The following is a 14,865-nucleotide window of genomic DNA, read 5'->3' as shown; positions in this document are numbered from 1 at the left end:
CGGCCTCACTCAGCGGACAGCCAGTCCACAGAAGGAGGGAGCAGTGGGAGATGAGACTGCCTGGGGCCGGACGGGAAAAGGCCACGAGTGCGCGTGAGAGGGGGGCAAAGCCACAGTCCCGTGGCGGCAGCAGGATGGGCAGGAGCTGGGACGTGGTGGTGGTGGGCCTGTCAGAGGGACAGCGACCCCTTGCAAAGTCCTCATGCGGGGAGCAGCCTAGGGCCCTGCATGAGAATGGGGAGATGGGAATACCGCACACTTCCAGGCCCACGCAAAGGCTTCTGGGAATCTGGGTCCAGGCGAGCGTTTCTAGGTGGCCCTTTTGTCTGCCCACTGTTGGGCACACAGGGAGGTGCAGTAGGAGGGTATTAAGACGGGGGTGGTTGCTGAGGGTGGACCCTGGGACAGTTCGATTTAGCATCAGAAGGCAGGACTTGGGGGATGTGGAGGGCAGGAGGCATGGGGCCCTCGATTCCACAGACTNGTGGGGCCTGGTCCTCTGATTGCCAAAGCTAACTTCCTGAAGCCACCCATCACAGTCTTCTTTACTCTGCAACCTTCGCTGGCTCCCCACTGTGCTGGGACCAAACCTACCTCTTCCTTTGGGGTTCAGGGCCCTCCGACCCCCATTTTTCTCTTTACCCCACCAAGGCCCCAACCNGGGCTCTGTGCTGACAGCTTGGAGCCTGGAGACTGTTTCAGACCCTGTGTCTGTCTCTCTGCCCCTCCCCTGCTTGCACTCTGTCTCTCCGTCGCTCTCTCAAAAATAAATACTCATTAAAAATTTTTTTTAAATAAATAAAAACTGGTTTCATTTGATATGCTTTTTGGTATTGTTTCCATGTTATAAACTAACATAAGCCATACAAATGATACAAGGTAGAGGGCATCTCCTGGTCCTATATCCTGTTGACAATCTTTCAGATTTTTCCCTCATGCAATTTTTTCCTTTCCCCCTCTCCATTTCCTCCTTCCTCCCTCTCCTCCCTTCTGCCTCCGTTCTTCTTTAAGTTCTAGCTGGAGGGAAAAAATCCCGACACTCCAATATCCCAGTATGAGTGGAAAATCTGCAGATCATACACAAATGAAATAATTAAAACAGGTACTCAAATGCAGAAATGTGGTCGGTTGGAAAGCTCGTTGAACTTCCGCCTTGCTCAAAAAGAATTACAAAAAAGGCATAATTGTGTTTTTCATATAGACTTAAATATGGCTTAGACTTGAATACAGAATAAAACAGGTACTCCAAACTGCGTTTCTTTCCCCAGTTTTTAAGATTTTGAAATTTATTTTTATTGTGGCAAAAACCACAGAAGATTTACCACTTAACCCATTTTGGTAGTGTTGAGTACATTCACACTGTCGTAAAGTATCTTCGGAACTTTCTTATCTTGCGGGTCCGAAACTCAAAATCTACTAAATGGCAACTCCGAATTTCTCCTCCCCGCCCCCACCCCGTTTGCCATTCCACTTTCTGTTCTATGAACTTGAGTACTCTATCTAGGTGGTTCACGTAAGTAGCATCATACAGTATTTGTCTTTTTTTTTTAAATATTTATTTTTGAGAGAGAGATAGAGACAGTGTGAGCAGGGAAGGGTCAGAAAGAGAGGGAGACACAGAATCTGAAACAGGCTCCAGGCTCTGAGCTGTCAGCACAGAGCCCGATGTGGGGCTCGAACCCACGAACCGTGAGATCATGACCTGAGCTGAAGTCAGACACTTAACCGACTGAGCCACCCAGGCGCCCCAGTATTTGTCTTTTTTTTTGACTGACTTATTGCACTTAGCATCGTGTCCTCGAGGTATATCCATGTTAAAATTGTTTCATGTATAAAGTAATCGGTTGTTTTATTAAAAAGAAAAAGGAAGCAAGAAGAGAAAGTCCCAGGGGCACCTGGCTGGCTCAGCTGGTTAAGTGTATCTGACGTGTTTTGGACTCAGGTCATGATCTCACGGTTCATGAGCTCAAGCCCCGCGTCAGGCTCTGTACTGATGGCTTCGGAGCCCGACTGGGATTCTCTCTCTCTCCCTCTCTCTGTGCCTTCCCTGGTCAAACTCTCTCTCTCTCAAAATAAATAAATAAACATTTTTTTAAATATTTTTATTTATTTCTAGGAGAGAGAGAGAGACAGCGTGAGCAGGGGAGGGCCAGAGAGAGAGGGAGACACAGACTCAGAAACAGGCTCCAGGCTCTGAGCTGGCAGTCAGCACAGAGCCGGACGCGGGGCTCGAACCCACGAACCGCGAGATCATGACCTAAGCGAAAGTCGGACGCTCAACCGACTAAGCCACCCAGGCGCCCCAAATAAACATTTTTTTAAAAAGTACATATTTTTCAAAGTGAAAGCCCCACCTCCATCAGGGGGTTCATGGGCACACCCCCGTCCCCTCTGTTCTGTGTCATTTCATCAACTTAAAGATACCATCAACTTGATTATAAGACAACACGATTTCAGAGGAGTTAAAATATTTTTTTAAAAAAAACGCCGTAGGAATAGATTTTACACACACACACACACACACGCCCCTGCACGTTTAGAATTATTGTCACTGGGCTCTTTGCCTAGTTCTCTTGCTTCAGCAGCCACACAGACCTCTGGCTTCCTTTTCTCATACCGACTCTACCGCAGGAGCGTCCCCCCCACCCTGCCTGGCTGCACCCTCGTCCCTCCCATCAGTCAGGCCCCTCTGGCACCGGAGAACCATCCTGTACTTGTGCCCACGTGTGGGATTCCTAAAAGTAGAAGGATGGTTAAAATTTTGATCGACATCAGTTTGCTTTCCCCAAAGCTTGTGCCGGTAGAGTCAGCTGGTACCTACAGCTTTTGAGAGGGCCTTTCAAGCAACTTTGAAGGCAGAACCTCTGACCCAGCACCCATCCCTCCCGCAGATGGGGAAACTAAGGTCCCAAGAAATAAGGACCTTGTCTCATGTCACAGGTGGCAGAGCTGGGCCTAGACCCAGGCCTTATTATCCTGGCTGTTGTCGCTCAGAAATCACCCACCTGAAGCAGTCTCCCTCTCTTGCTCAAACACCTTCCATGGCTCCTTAGTACCTACAAGACAAATTCTAACTTCAACTCACCACCATCTGCGGCTGCTACCTTCAAGGTCATGAGTTCAGACACTGCATGGTCCTCATCTCTGTCTTGCTACATTATCAGGCACCTACCACCATGTGCCAGTCAGTCTCCATGAAGAAACACACCACTTTCTACCTGTGGTGACCGAGAAAAGAGGAAGAATTGAAAAGCAACAAAAGCATTCCTTTGGGGTCTGAGAATTGCAGTTTGGGGAGCACAGATTCAGGGAGCAGCCTAAATTGTGTCCCGTTGAGGAATAAAAGCCAGGGAGGGGGTCTTTATTAGCAAATTGTAGAAGTATTAGAAGACCACACAAGCTGTTTTCCAAACATTATGACTGGAAGAGAGAATGACATTTTATTTATTTAAAAAAATTTTTTGGGGGGCGCCTGGGTGGCTTAGTCAGTTAAGCATCCGACTTTCGCTTAGGTCATGATCTTGCGGTTCATGCGTTCAAGCCCCGCGTTGGGCTCTGTGCTGACTGCCAGCTCAGAGCCTGGAGCCTATTTCAGAGTCTGTATCTCCCTCTCTCTCTGACCCTCCCCTGCTCACGCTGTCTCTCTCTTTCTCTCCTAGAAATAAAAATATTTAAAAAACATTTTTTTTTGTTTTATTTATTTTTGAGACAGAGAGAGACAGAGCACAAGTGGGGAGGAGCAGAGAGAGAGGGAGACACAGACTCTGAAACAGGCTCCAGGCTCTGAGCTGTGAGCACAGAGCCTGACGCGGGGCTCGAACCTACAAACCGTGTGATCATGACCTGAGCCGAAGTCGGACGCTCAACCGACTGAGCCACCCAGGCGCTTTGAGAATGACATTTTAAAGTGCGCCAATGTTCTAGTACCTTACGACAGTTACTAGGAAAATAATCAGTTTTTTCTCAAGAATGAGGGTGTAGCAGTTCTGTATTCAGTCATATGCGTTTGTCTAGTTTAACAGTTCAGTGGCTCCTGTGTCAAAAGCTGGATGACGTTTTCATCCGCAAACGAGGTTTCGTGTTCAGGGATTTTTCTCAGGCTCACGCTGGGGACCTCAGGCGAGCTATCTTACAGGTGTGGCCCTCCCTTCCTCCGTGTTTAAGGATCCACAGACACGGTCTGAGCCCCTGCGCCTGACGCGGTGAGTGCTCATGAATGCGAGGTGTTCTTTTTATCAGGATTGGCGGTGCCCCATCTGGGTACCCACGTCCCCATTCGGCATTCTGAATGTGCCACAGTCTCATGCTCACCTCACTGGGAGCTGCTTTGATGGAGGCGGAGCTGATATATATAATCTACACAACTACAAGCTGGGAAATGGGTACATGGACCGTCTTTGGTGTCCTGAGAGAGTTTTAGTTCCAGAGGGGTTCTTGGACCCCTTCTTACAGGGGAGGAGGAGTTCCAGGTGGGTCTCGGCCCAGGGGCCTCTGGGCAGGATCTGAGGAGGGGCAGGTAGTAGGGGGGTGGGGGGAGGAGAGGATTGTTCTAGTCAGCCAAGCCCCCGGAATCCACGCATTGGTTGCCTCCCGTGCTGGGTCTGGCCTCTCTCTGCCAACAGTTTGCTGTGGGATTTTCCACAAAGAGCCTCTTCTCTCTGGGTCTCAGTTTCCCCAGCTTCCTACAGGAAACCCGGTTGTGGCGACGTGGGCACACGGAAGGTCAGGCAGGAATGGAAAACCCTCAGCAGACTGTTACGTGCGTGCGGTGCTGCCCGGGGTTGCCCGGCCCTGGCTTCCCAACAGGGCTCNAGGACGGGCAGGGCAGCCCTGGCCCCGGCGCCCGCCGCACCCCTCCCCCAGGTCAGTGTGTGCCCGCGTGCATGTCTGGGCGAGCGGGGGGCGCCTCTGCGGGGAGTGGGGGAGCCGCGCGCGCGCGCCCCCGGGGGCGCCAGGCCGTGTGTGCGGGGCATCCTCGGGGCTCGTGCGGCTGTGTGTTTGTATCCGTGGTTACACCGTGTGCGCGTTTGCCCGCCTGTGCTTCCCTGGCTCTGCTCTGGGTATTCGTGCCACCCTGTGTGGGTGCCCATGTCGGGGGTGTGTGCGTGGCAGTCCCTCCTAGCCTCCCAGACAGTCGCCTCTTTGTCCCTGCTGGCACCCCTGGGGCTGGGGCTCCTGGTCCCTGCCCTTGGCACGTCCTGGCTGGGGCCCAGGGAAGGAGGCTGGGGCCCGACTCCCTGCCCCGGAGGACCTGGCTGGCGGGTGCAGCCTTTGTGATTGGAGGACCTATCCTGCCACGTCGTTTGGAGCCCTGGAGGGACAGGAAGCCCCCCCGGGTGATGGGTGAGGGCTCTAAGGCAGCCCTACGGCTACCTTTTCTGAGCACTGCTCAGATATCCACTCAGAATTCTCCAGCAGGAGCAGGAAAGGGCCTGGGGGGTACAGGCCCAGAGAGGGGACACCAGCTGCCCAAGGTCACACAGCTGAGCCATGAGCCCCTTGGGTCGCTGTCCCTCTGGGCCTCTGTCCCGCAGGCCCCTCGGCAGACCACCCAGTCATGAGGGGAGTTGCCGCAGCCTGCATCAGGGGCCTTATAAGGTCTGGGTGCTGAGCCTGTAACCCAACTCCATCCTGGACCCCTGGCCTCTGTGAGGCCTCCTCACGACTCAAGTTATTTTGGACCAAGGAAGCGGCAGGTGCCAGCAGAGGGCCTTAGGTTACGGGGGAGAGGCAGGGCAAGGTGGGTTGGAGGCCACTCCTCAGGGTCGGTGCAGGCTCTCCCTGGCCTGGGGACCCTCCTCCTCCCTTGCCAGCTGCTACGGGGCGTTGGCAGCGCCTGCCCTTCCCTAAGCACACTCAGCAGGAAAAGGGCTATAACTCATGGCCCGCGAGCAGTGGGACGGCCAGCAAAGCTGCTGAAAGACCTACTGGGTGCCAGGCCTAAAGCAGCAGAAAATGCAGCCCCGAGTTTGACCCCAGCCAGGCTCTGGAGCAAGTCTCTCCTCCGCTCCAAGCCTCAAATCCCTTCCAAGACAGCTGTGAGGTGGAGTGAGGCCCCCAGCCCTCTGCTCAGCCTGGGGCCAGGCCCTGTCCAGACGGCCGCAGTTCAGCAGAGAGGTCCGATAGTGTGTGGCGTGTGCGACGCTGGGGGGCGTTCAGAGGAGCCAGTGTGGGAGAGGAGGATGGAGTCCAGGAAGACTTCCTGAAGGAGGTGACAGCTGAACGGAGTCTTAAACAGTAGCTCCTGGCGAGAGGCATCCAGGCATCAGGTGCAACAGTAGCTGGGGCCCAGAGGTGGGAGCTCCAGGCAGTTCAGGCGGTGGCTGTGAAGGCTGCGGGGGTAGGGGTGGGGGCGCAGGCTACTGGGCCCTGTCAGCCACGTTAGGGGGCCCAGGGTTTATCTTGGGACCCAAGGGGGCCACGCGTGGAAGGGTTTTAAGCAGGTGATTGATGTGGTCTGATGCTGATCACAGAAAATCCTGCAGGCTGTGCGGTGGGGTGTGGGGGTCGGGAGACCCATGGGATGCTGGGCGGTGGCCAGTGTCCTGCTTGGAACAGGGAAGTGGTGGTGAGGACACAGACTGGAGAGAGTTTCGAGAGCAAGAGGCTTGGGACGTGGGTGTGCAGGGTGGAGGTGGCATGTGGAGAAGATGGGGGCCTCTGGCTGGACAGTAGGGCACGGGGCTGGGGACGTGGGGCTGTGGGGGTCGGCCCTGTCCAGGGGCTGTAGGCTTATGGGGCTGGGGAGGGAGGCCGGGGCTGGCTGGGCAGAGACGGGGGGCCTGGGAGCNCGGGGGTCCTGGGAACCCGAAGCCAACAGCGAGAGCGCGGAGTAAGGGGCCTGGGGTTGCGGGCAAGCCAGGCGGGAGGAGTGCTGTGTCCGGGGGTCAGAGGTCAAGGCAAGCGTGGCTGTGATGATTCGCTGGTGGCCTTGGGGCAGGGTTGGGGATTGGAGGCCAGAGGTGTGTCAGGGGTAACTGTAGGTGGAAGGGGAGGGTGAAGCAGAATGGGGTCCCCGGAGGGATTGGGGTGGACTCACATGCCCGGGGGTGGGTGGGGAACATAGGCTGTGGAATGCGATCCTCAAGGGGGTGAAGGGGCAGGGGCCATTGGGGGGAGTGACAGCCGGGGGACCCCCCGTGACAACCGTACAGGGCTGTGTCCCCATGAGCAGCTCCTACGGCTTCCTCCCCCTCAGACCTCTGGACCTCTGTGTCCCTTTGAGCATCCTTGTCCAAACCCCACCCGGGTGGGACAGATTGCAGCTCAGGTCCCTCCTCCGGCCTCCACAAGTCTCCTCCTGCTCCCCCCTTCCCCCCCCCCCCGGGGGAGCATCACCAAGGTGTTGAGCAGACACCTGTTGTTTGGGACAGGCAAAGGGAGTGGCTCAGCCATAGCTGATGTCACTGTTTCCGTCCCTCAGCACTGTCCTCACCACCTGGCTCCTCTGGCGGGAAAAGTTGGACCGGAGGGGGCTGCCTTTTGTAACAGGGGGAGCAGTGGAAACACACCGAGGAAAGGTGACTTTCCCAAGGTCACCTGACTTGCGGGGGCCCTTCCCTGCCCTGCACCGCTGGGAGCATCCGGGCCTGGCGCACACCGTGTGGCTGGGCCCGAGCAGAGGCAGGTGGAGGAGAGGCCCCCTCACCCACCCCACCTGTGCTCTTGTCTTGCAGAGCGCTGACTCGGCTCCCCGGACCTCAGCAGGATGGAAGGTACTGGGGCTCTTCTTTCCTGCTCGCTGCCTGGGCCTCAGTGTGCCCATCCGTTAAGGGGGTGCGCTTTCAGGAGACATCCTGGGAAGGGTTAGAGGGGGTTCTGGGGCTGCCAGAGGGGCCTGGCTGGGAGCCTCCGGCAGCCTCCTCAGGCACCTCACGGGATGTGCCAGCTCCGGGATTAATTTAGAAGCAACGAGGCCTGCTTGAGGCTCCTGAGGGCCCCACAGCTCACCTCCTACACTGGTATTTATAGAGCTGAATCCCTGCCTCTTTCTAGAAAGGGTGGGCGCTGGCAAGGGGAGGCTAGCCCCGGGGAGAGGCCCCAAGTGTGCAACTGCCAAGCCTAACACGGACAAGGCAGCATCCAACGCCTCCGTGGGACTGAGTTTCCCCGTTGTCCAGAGGGGGTGGGTCTTGAGGATGCCTGGGGCCGCCCTGGCTGCCATGGGCTGTGACCTGGAGGGTGACACGGGGCCAGCAGAGAGCCTGGCCGGCCGCCTCCTGGCAGCCTCACTGCCCCTTCGCTGGCGTTGTGCCTTAGCCTGGGCGGCTCTTAAAGGAGCCCGCTGCTGCTGCTGCCCGAGTCGGCGGTGGCCCTGTCACCCCGTGGGCTCCGAACACCAGCTGCCACTGGGCCGTGGCCTCCCCCACCTCCAAGCGGTAGCCGGCACATGGCAGGCAGTCCATTGGGGCCTACGGGATAAATTGTCCCTCAGACCCCACCTCTGGGTTTCCTGCCTCAGGACCACAGGAACCCTAGGAGCTGCCAGACCTTCCCCAGTGGGGAGGGACCCAGAGCCCAGGAGGGGTGGGGACTCCTTTCCTAAGTCCCCTAGGACACAGTGAGGGCCTTCTTTTCTCCCCTGAGAAGAGGGGAAGGCCGGGCAGCCTGGGAGGAGGGCCCGGCCTCCAGTCCTGGGTCTGGCAGCCTTGGAGCAGGCCTCAGTTTCCCTCCGTCTGGCGAGGCTGTGGTCTTGCCGAGTGCTAAGGGCCGGCGAGGCCGAGGTGGCAGCCTCAGCGCGCCTCCCTCTCTGGGCAAGGGTTCTGCGTGCCCACCGCAGCCTCTTCCCTGGCAACCGTCGCCGGGGCAACCTGTGTTGTGGTTGCCGACTCCGCGTTGGTGCCGCCCGGGGAAGGCGGGCGATGGGCAGGCCCAGGGCCTGGGAGGGGAAGGGTAGGGGACCCAGCAGGACGGGACCATGGGGGCCTTCTGCTCCAGAAACCGCCGCAATGTGGAAGACTCTAAGGCCAGAGGTGACCCGCTGCTGCCCAGGCCGCCCACAGGGAGGGGCCGCCAGGGTTGGCATCTGAGCGCCTCAGAGCTGCCTCGGCCTCCAGGCCTTTACCTCCGCCGGTCCCTTTGCCTGGAAACACCCCCTCCTCCGTGACTTCTGAAGTCTGCTCCCCGCCCCCGTCACGGCTCACTCTGGGCAGGAGCGTGAGCTGTGTCTGTCCCTCTGCCTCGGGCCGGCCCAGGCCTGCGACTCCAGGGGCGCTATTTGCCAAGCAAGTGACTGAACTCTGCTCCCCTTTTCTCCCCCACAGAGAAGCTGAAGAAAACCAAGATCATCTTTGTGGTGGGTGAGTCCAAGGCAGGCGGGTGAGGCGGCGAGCAGGGAGGCTCCTGGTGGGAGCCTGGGCCCGGGGCTGCACCCCGGGTGCTGCCCCTCCTCTGCGGGGTGGCCCTAGCCCTGCGGTGGCCCCATTTCCTGGGGCTTCTGAACGGGTGGGCGCTTGCAGGAGGGCCCGGCTCGGGGAAGGGCACCCAGTGTGAGAAGATTGTCCAGAAGTACGGCTACACCCACCTCTCCACCGGGGACCTCCTGCGGGCCGAGGTCAGCTCGGGCTCGGCCCGGGGCAAGAAGCTGTCGGAAATCATGGAGAAGGGGCAGCTGGTGCCACTGGTGAGTGGGCCAGGGGGGTGGGCGGGTCCTGGTGGCCCTGAGTGGGCTCCAGCCAGCAGAGCCCGTGACACTCTGCCTTGACCTTCCCTGGCTCCAAACATTCCCTGGCTTTGGTCCTCATGGCCCTTGGCAGCAAATTCCTTCTAGAAGCTCCCAGAGTCTCTAGGACCCTGCCCTGCTGACCCCTTCAGCCTCATGCCGCCCACTCACCCTCCCCTCCTCCCCGACCCCCTCAGCTGTCCACCCTCCAGCTGCCCTGGCCTTTCTGTCCTGTCAAACTCATTACATTTCTTCCTGCCTGGAATGTTCTTTCCTCCTCAGCTTTCAGACCCTCCTGGCTCCACAGATTTGAGCTCAGACCCCCTAATGTTATAACTCCTTCTCTGCCCACTCAACCTTGTTTGGAAATTGATGAACGAGCCTCACCACACTGTGAGCTCCTTGGGGAAGGCCTGCTTTGTTCACAGTGTGGGCCCTGGACAGGAGCTGGTGGGGATGAGGGGCTCAGTCAATATTATTGAATGAATGAATGAATGAATGAATGAATGAATGAATAGATGGATGAATGGTTTGATCAACCAGTCAAGTCTTCACATTCAAAGGGAGCTTCCTGGGGAGAGAGGCTTGTCTGGTACATCTTTCGTAGGGTGGAGGCCTAGAGGAAGGGGGAGGGGGCTTACGACCCCTTCATCTTTTCCCGTGCCCCCAGGAGACAGTGTTGGACATGCTCCGAGATGCCATGGTGGCCAAGGTCGATACCTCCAAAGGCTTCCTGATCGATGGCTACCCTCGGGAGGTACAGCAGGGAGAGGAGTTTGAACAGAGGGTAAGGTGCAACCTGGGGGGTGCATCTGAGAGCTAGAAAGAGGCTGCCGTGATGGCCACACAGAGTTTGGGGCAGAGAGAGAGAGAGACACCGATTGTGGGGTTGGGGTGGAGAGAAGGATAAGGAGGGAAACCGGAGAAGACTTTCTGGAAGTCTTTCTAGAAGTGGAGAAGAAAAGTCTAGAAGAGGAGGAATCACAGGCTGGGGAGCTCACAAACCTGTGGTCAGCTTCCACTCAACAGGGCCGAGGCCAATCATTCTGCCTCCCTGACCTCATTTTGCAAAGGGGGTCGGACACAGGTGGAGGCTGTCTTAAGGAGCAGAATGGCGATTAGAGAGAATGCGCCCTTCAAACGCGGGGCTTGCCACCTTATAAACACAGAGTCAGAGGGGCAGGGAGTGGGAGGGGTGGGGCTGGAGGGGCGGGGTGTGGGGAGAACAGACACTATGGGACAGGGCACCCAGGATGATGTGGGAGAGGTGATTCGGGCCTCCAGTGCCAGGGAAGGGAGTCCAGTCTCCTTCCGTGGGCCGCGGGGAGTCTGGCCGTGGGCTTTGAGGAGGGCGGCTCCGAGCTGCCTGAACAGAGGCCCACCAGGGAGCCAGGGTGGGGGCGCCTCTCCCAAACACACACACACAGGCACCCAAGCACATGCACACGGCACACCGGCACGCCTACGGGTGCACACACATCTGGCAATGCACATGCACGCACATGCATGTACATACGTGGACTCAGCTCACTTATACACACGTGTGCACACACCCCATGTCTCCCGTGTCACAGGTCATACTAGGAAAACAGGGCTGCAAGCGAGTGTCAAGGAGGGAGAGGTCGGCAAGGGGGTGGGGTTGGACTCAAGGAGGGTTTCTTAGCAGAGGGACTCCTTCCTGCCTTGTGGGGACCACCGGGCATCCCGACAGGCTGGGGCAGGACCAGAGCCTGGCCCCACTTCCCGAGGCTGTGAGGCTGGGCCATCATTGGGCTTCCATAGCTTTGAGCCTCATCCAGTAGTAGGAGATTGTATTTCCTGACCTTTAAGTGCCGTCAGGACCTCAGGAAAGTGCCTTCCCTGCTCTGGGCCTCGGTTGCCCTATCTCTGAAATGGAAGTGGGCTGGGCCCCCTCAGACTAGGAAGCCATGGACCCTGTGGTCGGGTGCTAGGCAGCCTCGAAGCCTTCCTGGCATGACCCACACGTACCAGCTGTGTGAGGTCACCTCCGATCTTCAGGGCCACATTTAGGAAATGAGATTACTCAATGAGACTCAGGAAATGAGACTCCTGCCTGGGGCTGCTGTGGGCGCCACTGTGGGCGGTGGGCTCGGCACCAGGGCCCAGCTCTGCCATGAGCTCCGGGGGTCCGGGCAGCTGGTCTTCTCAGATCTGGACACCAGGGGGCATCAGGGCCTCACCGAAAGAGGACAGGTCCGCCTCCTTCCCTCTTGCCCTTCCCCGGTGGATGAAATGCTTATTCCCATGACAGTGACACTGTTCAGAACCCCCCCAGAGCTCAGCAGCCCATCATCCCTCAGTCAAGTCCTTGTCCAGCCCTGCTGTGTCAGACAGATGCCTCGATGTCCTTAGGGGCTCCTGGACTGGCAGGAGGGAGAGGGACAATCAGTAAATAGCCAGAGGCCGCCTGAGGCGTCCTGGGTGGGGAGGTAAAGGAGACTAAAGAGTGTGCCCCCAGAGAGCTGGGGACGGCGGGGGGCGGGCTCGCATCTGGGCAGACTGCCTCCAGTGGAACGAGGTTTTAGCTCAAATCTGAAGGCCGGTGCTTGGTATTGAGGGTGAGGATTCTTTTTTTTTTTAAAATATCTTTTAATGTATATTTATTATTTTTGAGAGAGAGAGACAGAGCATGAGTGGGGGAGGGGCAGAGAGAGAGGGAGACACAGAATCTGAAGCCGGCTCCAGGCTCTGAGCTAGCTGTCAGCACAGAGCCCGATGCGGGGCTCAAACCCACGAACCGTGAGATCATGACCTGAGCTGAAGTTGGCCGCTTAACCCACTGAGCCACCCAGGCGCCCCGAGGGTGAGGATTCTTGGCATGAGCGAAGGCCTGGCTTGGGAGGAGGTTGTCGAGAGCCCAGACTACAGAGAATCGGTGTGACTGAAGCAAGGAGAGCAAAGAAGTGGGAAACACAAGACGAGGAGTGCGGGAGACCCTCTCTGAGGGCACTGGGGAGCTATGGGAGAGGTTGGAGCAGAGGAGTAGTTTTAGGAAGGTCCTTTAGGCTGCCCAGAGGACAGTGTGGTCTGAGTGGGCCTCGGGTGAGGCCTCAGACGTCGGAGGATGGGGAGGGGATGGCCCCAGGGGCCAGGAATGGGGCCCCTGTGACTACCGCCCTCCCCGCAGATCGGACAGCCCACGCTGCTGCTGTATGTGGACGCAGGCCCTGAGACCATGACCCAGCGGCTCCTGAAGCGCGGAGAGACCAGCGGGCGCGTGGACGACAATGAGGAGACCATCAAGAAGCGACTAGAAACCTACTACAAGGCCACGGAACCCGTCATCGCCTTCTATGAGAAACGTGGCATCGTCCGCAAGGTGCGCCCCCTGCGGGCCGCGGGTAGCCCCAGGAATCTGGAGGTTTGCCGGGCTTGACCAAAATCCCTGTGACCTTGGGCCAGCCCTCCATTCCGGGCCTTGGTTTCCCCACTGGTTCCGCGACGGGCTGCTGTCCCCGCTGGCTGGGCTCAGAGAGCCGGGCCACGCTGCCGGGGGGAAGTGAGCCCCCGCCCCGGTGCAGCCCACGGGGCCCCTCCCCAGCATCTCTGCCCTTCCGGCGGTCTCCCTGCAGGTCAATGCCGAAGGCTCCGTGGACAGTGTCTTCTCCCAAGTCTGCACCCACCTGGACGCCCTCAAGTAGCAGCACTGGAGCCCCTTCCCCGGCTGAGCCCCGCCCCACCCCTGTGCTGACTTGAGGCTGTCCTGGCCTGAGCTCAGCGCCTCCACCCTGCCCGGCTGGAGCACAGACAGAGGAAGCCACTTTATCCTGTTTTCATGGACAGCCAGCACTAAAGGAATTTCCAAGGACATTTGGTTTTATTCCTTTTTCTTTGCTTTCACTGGAGTTGAGCCACGTGATAAGGCCTCCGGTAGCCCCTTGCCCTCCCAGTCCTCCTCAGGCCCCTCAGCCCGCCTCGGCCATGTACCAGGGGAAGGAAGACCCAGGGCCCTTCCTCACCCGGGGCATGCCGGGTCGGGGGGTCCGGGGTGACCGAGCCAGGATCCTTGCTCTCAGGGACCTGGGGTCAGGCAGAGCTGGGCCCCGGCCTGGGTTCCTCGGAACCCTTGCTGTGCGGCCTTGGCCCTGACCCCTCATGTCTCTGAGCTTGTTTGCTATACTTAACCCCACTAGGGCCCCAGACAGTGAGGCCATGGGCTGTGGGCGGCTTCCTGGGCAGCAGGGACAGCACATGTCAGCTGGCCGGGTGGGCGATGGATTGGCCTCCTATGAGTAAGAAGCTCTGAGCATCTGAAAAGGGCATCGAGATGCAAAGGTCAGCGGTACCTCCCCGAGGAAGTGACGCGAAGCCCCGCCCGCCGGACGTCCCTGGACAGGACACAAGCTGCCCTTTCTGAGCCCATCTCCAAACCCGAGTTAGGGTCCGTGCCCCCTGCACCCCTCACCTCCCAAGGTTAGGATGAGAACACACTGAACGAGGGCACGGGCTGTCAGTCACCGGGGCCTGTGGGAGCCGAGCCCAGAGCAGCCTTGGGTGCTGGGGGGGGCGGGGGGCGCCCCAGACTCCCTGGGGAGAGGGAACCATCTTCCCTTTTCTGTTCTTCCACTCTGCGACCTCATCACGGAGGAAGGCTCAACTTGGTGCTCACGTGTCCTTAACACCTGTCCTGGTCCCTGTTGCCTCCCTTTAGAGCCACGAGAACCTTCCGCAGCCACACCTGGCTGGGACAAAATGCCGCTTGAGGCTGATGGTGCCCATGGTGTGTCCCCTTTTATTTATGGCAAGTGCGGCTGGTTTTCCTTCTACGTTAGTTATTTAAACTTTCCTTTAAAATAAACATATTTAAGTTATAAAAGGTGAGTCTATTGAAAGAGTAACACAAAACATCAATGTTAGNCAGCGGGCTAACACACCTTGCGCAGAGCTGGGAAAATGGACCGAAGGTGAGATCACCTGACAGAAGCAAGGTCATTAGCTTTATTTTGTTGCTAATTACTGCGTCATCAGTTCAGGGGTGTCCCTGCTGAATGACAGTCTAAGCTGACCCCAACCATTATGCGCGTAAAACAAAAGGCGACTTGAAAAACGACACAGAAATGTCAAAGTTCCAGTAACCACCACCCCAGTCCTTGCTACCACAGACCTTCCTTTGAGGGTTTCCTTTGTGCCTGTCTGTTCAACTTAGTTTTCCAGAGCACCGGCCACGGGGGTGTGCGGGAAGG

The 14,865-nt window shown here is 57.9% G+C and overlaps 1 protein-coding gene across 2 annotated transcripts; it reads left to right on the top strand.

Moving 5' to 3' along the window:
• The first annotated feature begins 4,810 nt into the window (after positions 1 to 4,810).
• AK1 (adenylate kinase 1) lies at positions 4,811 to 13,490 on the top strand. Of its 2 annotated transcripts, XM_077768277.1 has the most exons (7): positions 4,811 to 4,863; positions 7,677 to 7,715; positions 9,264 to 9,299; positions 9,459 to 9,622; positions 10,332 to 10,448; positions 12,810 to 13,001; positions 13,255 to 13,490. In XM_077768277.1, the coding sequence occupies exons 2-7, from the start codon at positions 7,709 to 7,711 to the stop codon at positions 13,321 to 13,323; spliced, it is 585 nt and encodes a 194-aa protein (XP_077624403.1). In that variant the 5' UTR covers positions 4,811 to 4,863; positions 7,677 to 7,708; the 3' UTR covers positions 13,324 to 13,490. The 2 variants fall into 2 exon arrangements, with proteins under 2 accessions (XP_077624403.1, XP_077624402.1); XM_077768276.1 differs by lacking the exons at positions 4,811 to 4,863; positions 7,677 to 7,715 and adding an exon at positions 8,846 to 8,972.
• The last annotated feature ends 1,375 nt before the right edge of the window (positions 13,491 to 14,865 follow it).

Source organism: Crocuta crocuta, unplaced genomic scaffold, assembly GCF_008692635.1.
Source record: "Crocuta crocuta isolate KB4526 unplaced genomic scaffold, BGI_CrCroc_1.0 scaffold35, whole genome shotgun sequence".
NCBI lineage: Eukaryota > Metazoa > Chordata > Mammalia > Carnivora > Hyaenidae > Crocuta > Crocuta crocuta.
This window is presented reverse-complemented; position numbering and strand designations above follow the sequence as displayed.

Bases quoted from the DNA above. Each gene is read 5' to 3' on its own strand.
- AK1 (XM_077768276.1), top strand. From the start codon at position 8,918: ATGGGGGCCTTCTGCTCCAGAAACCGCCGCAATGTGGAAGACTCTAAG. The intron at 9,300-9,458 runs GTGAGTCCAAGG...GGGCGCTTGCAG, and splicing joins CAAGATCATCTTTGTGGTGG to GAGGGCCCGGCTCGGGGAAG. The intron at 13,002-13,254 runs GTGCGCCCCCTG...GTCTCCCTGCAG, and splicing joins AACGTGGCATCGTCCGCAAG to GTCAATGCCGAAGGCTCCGT.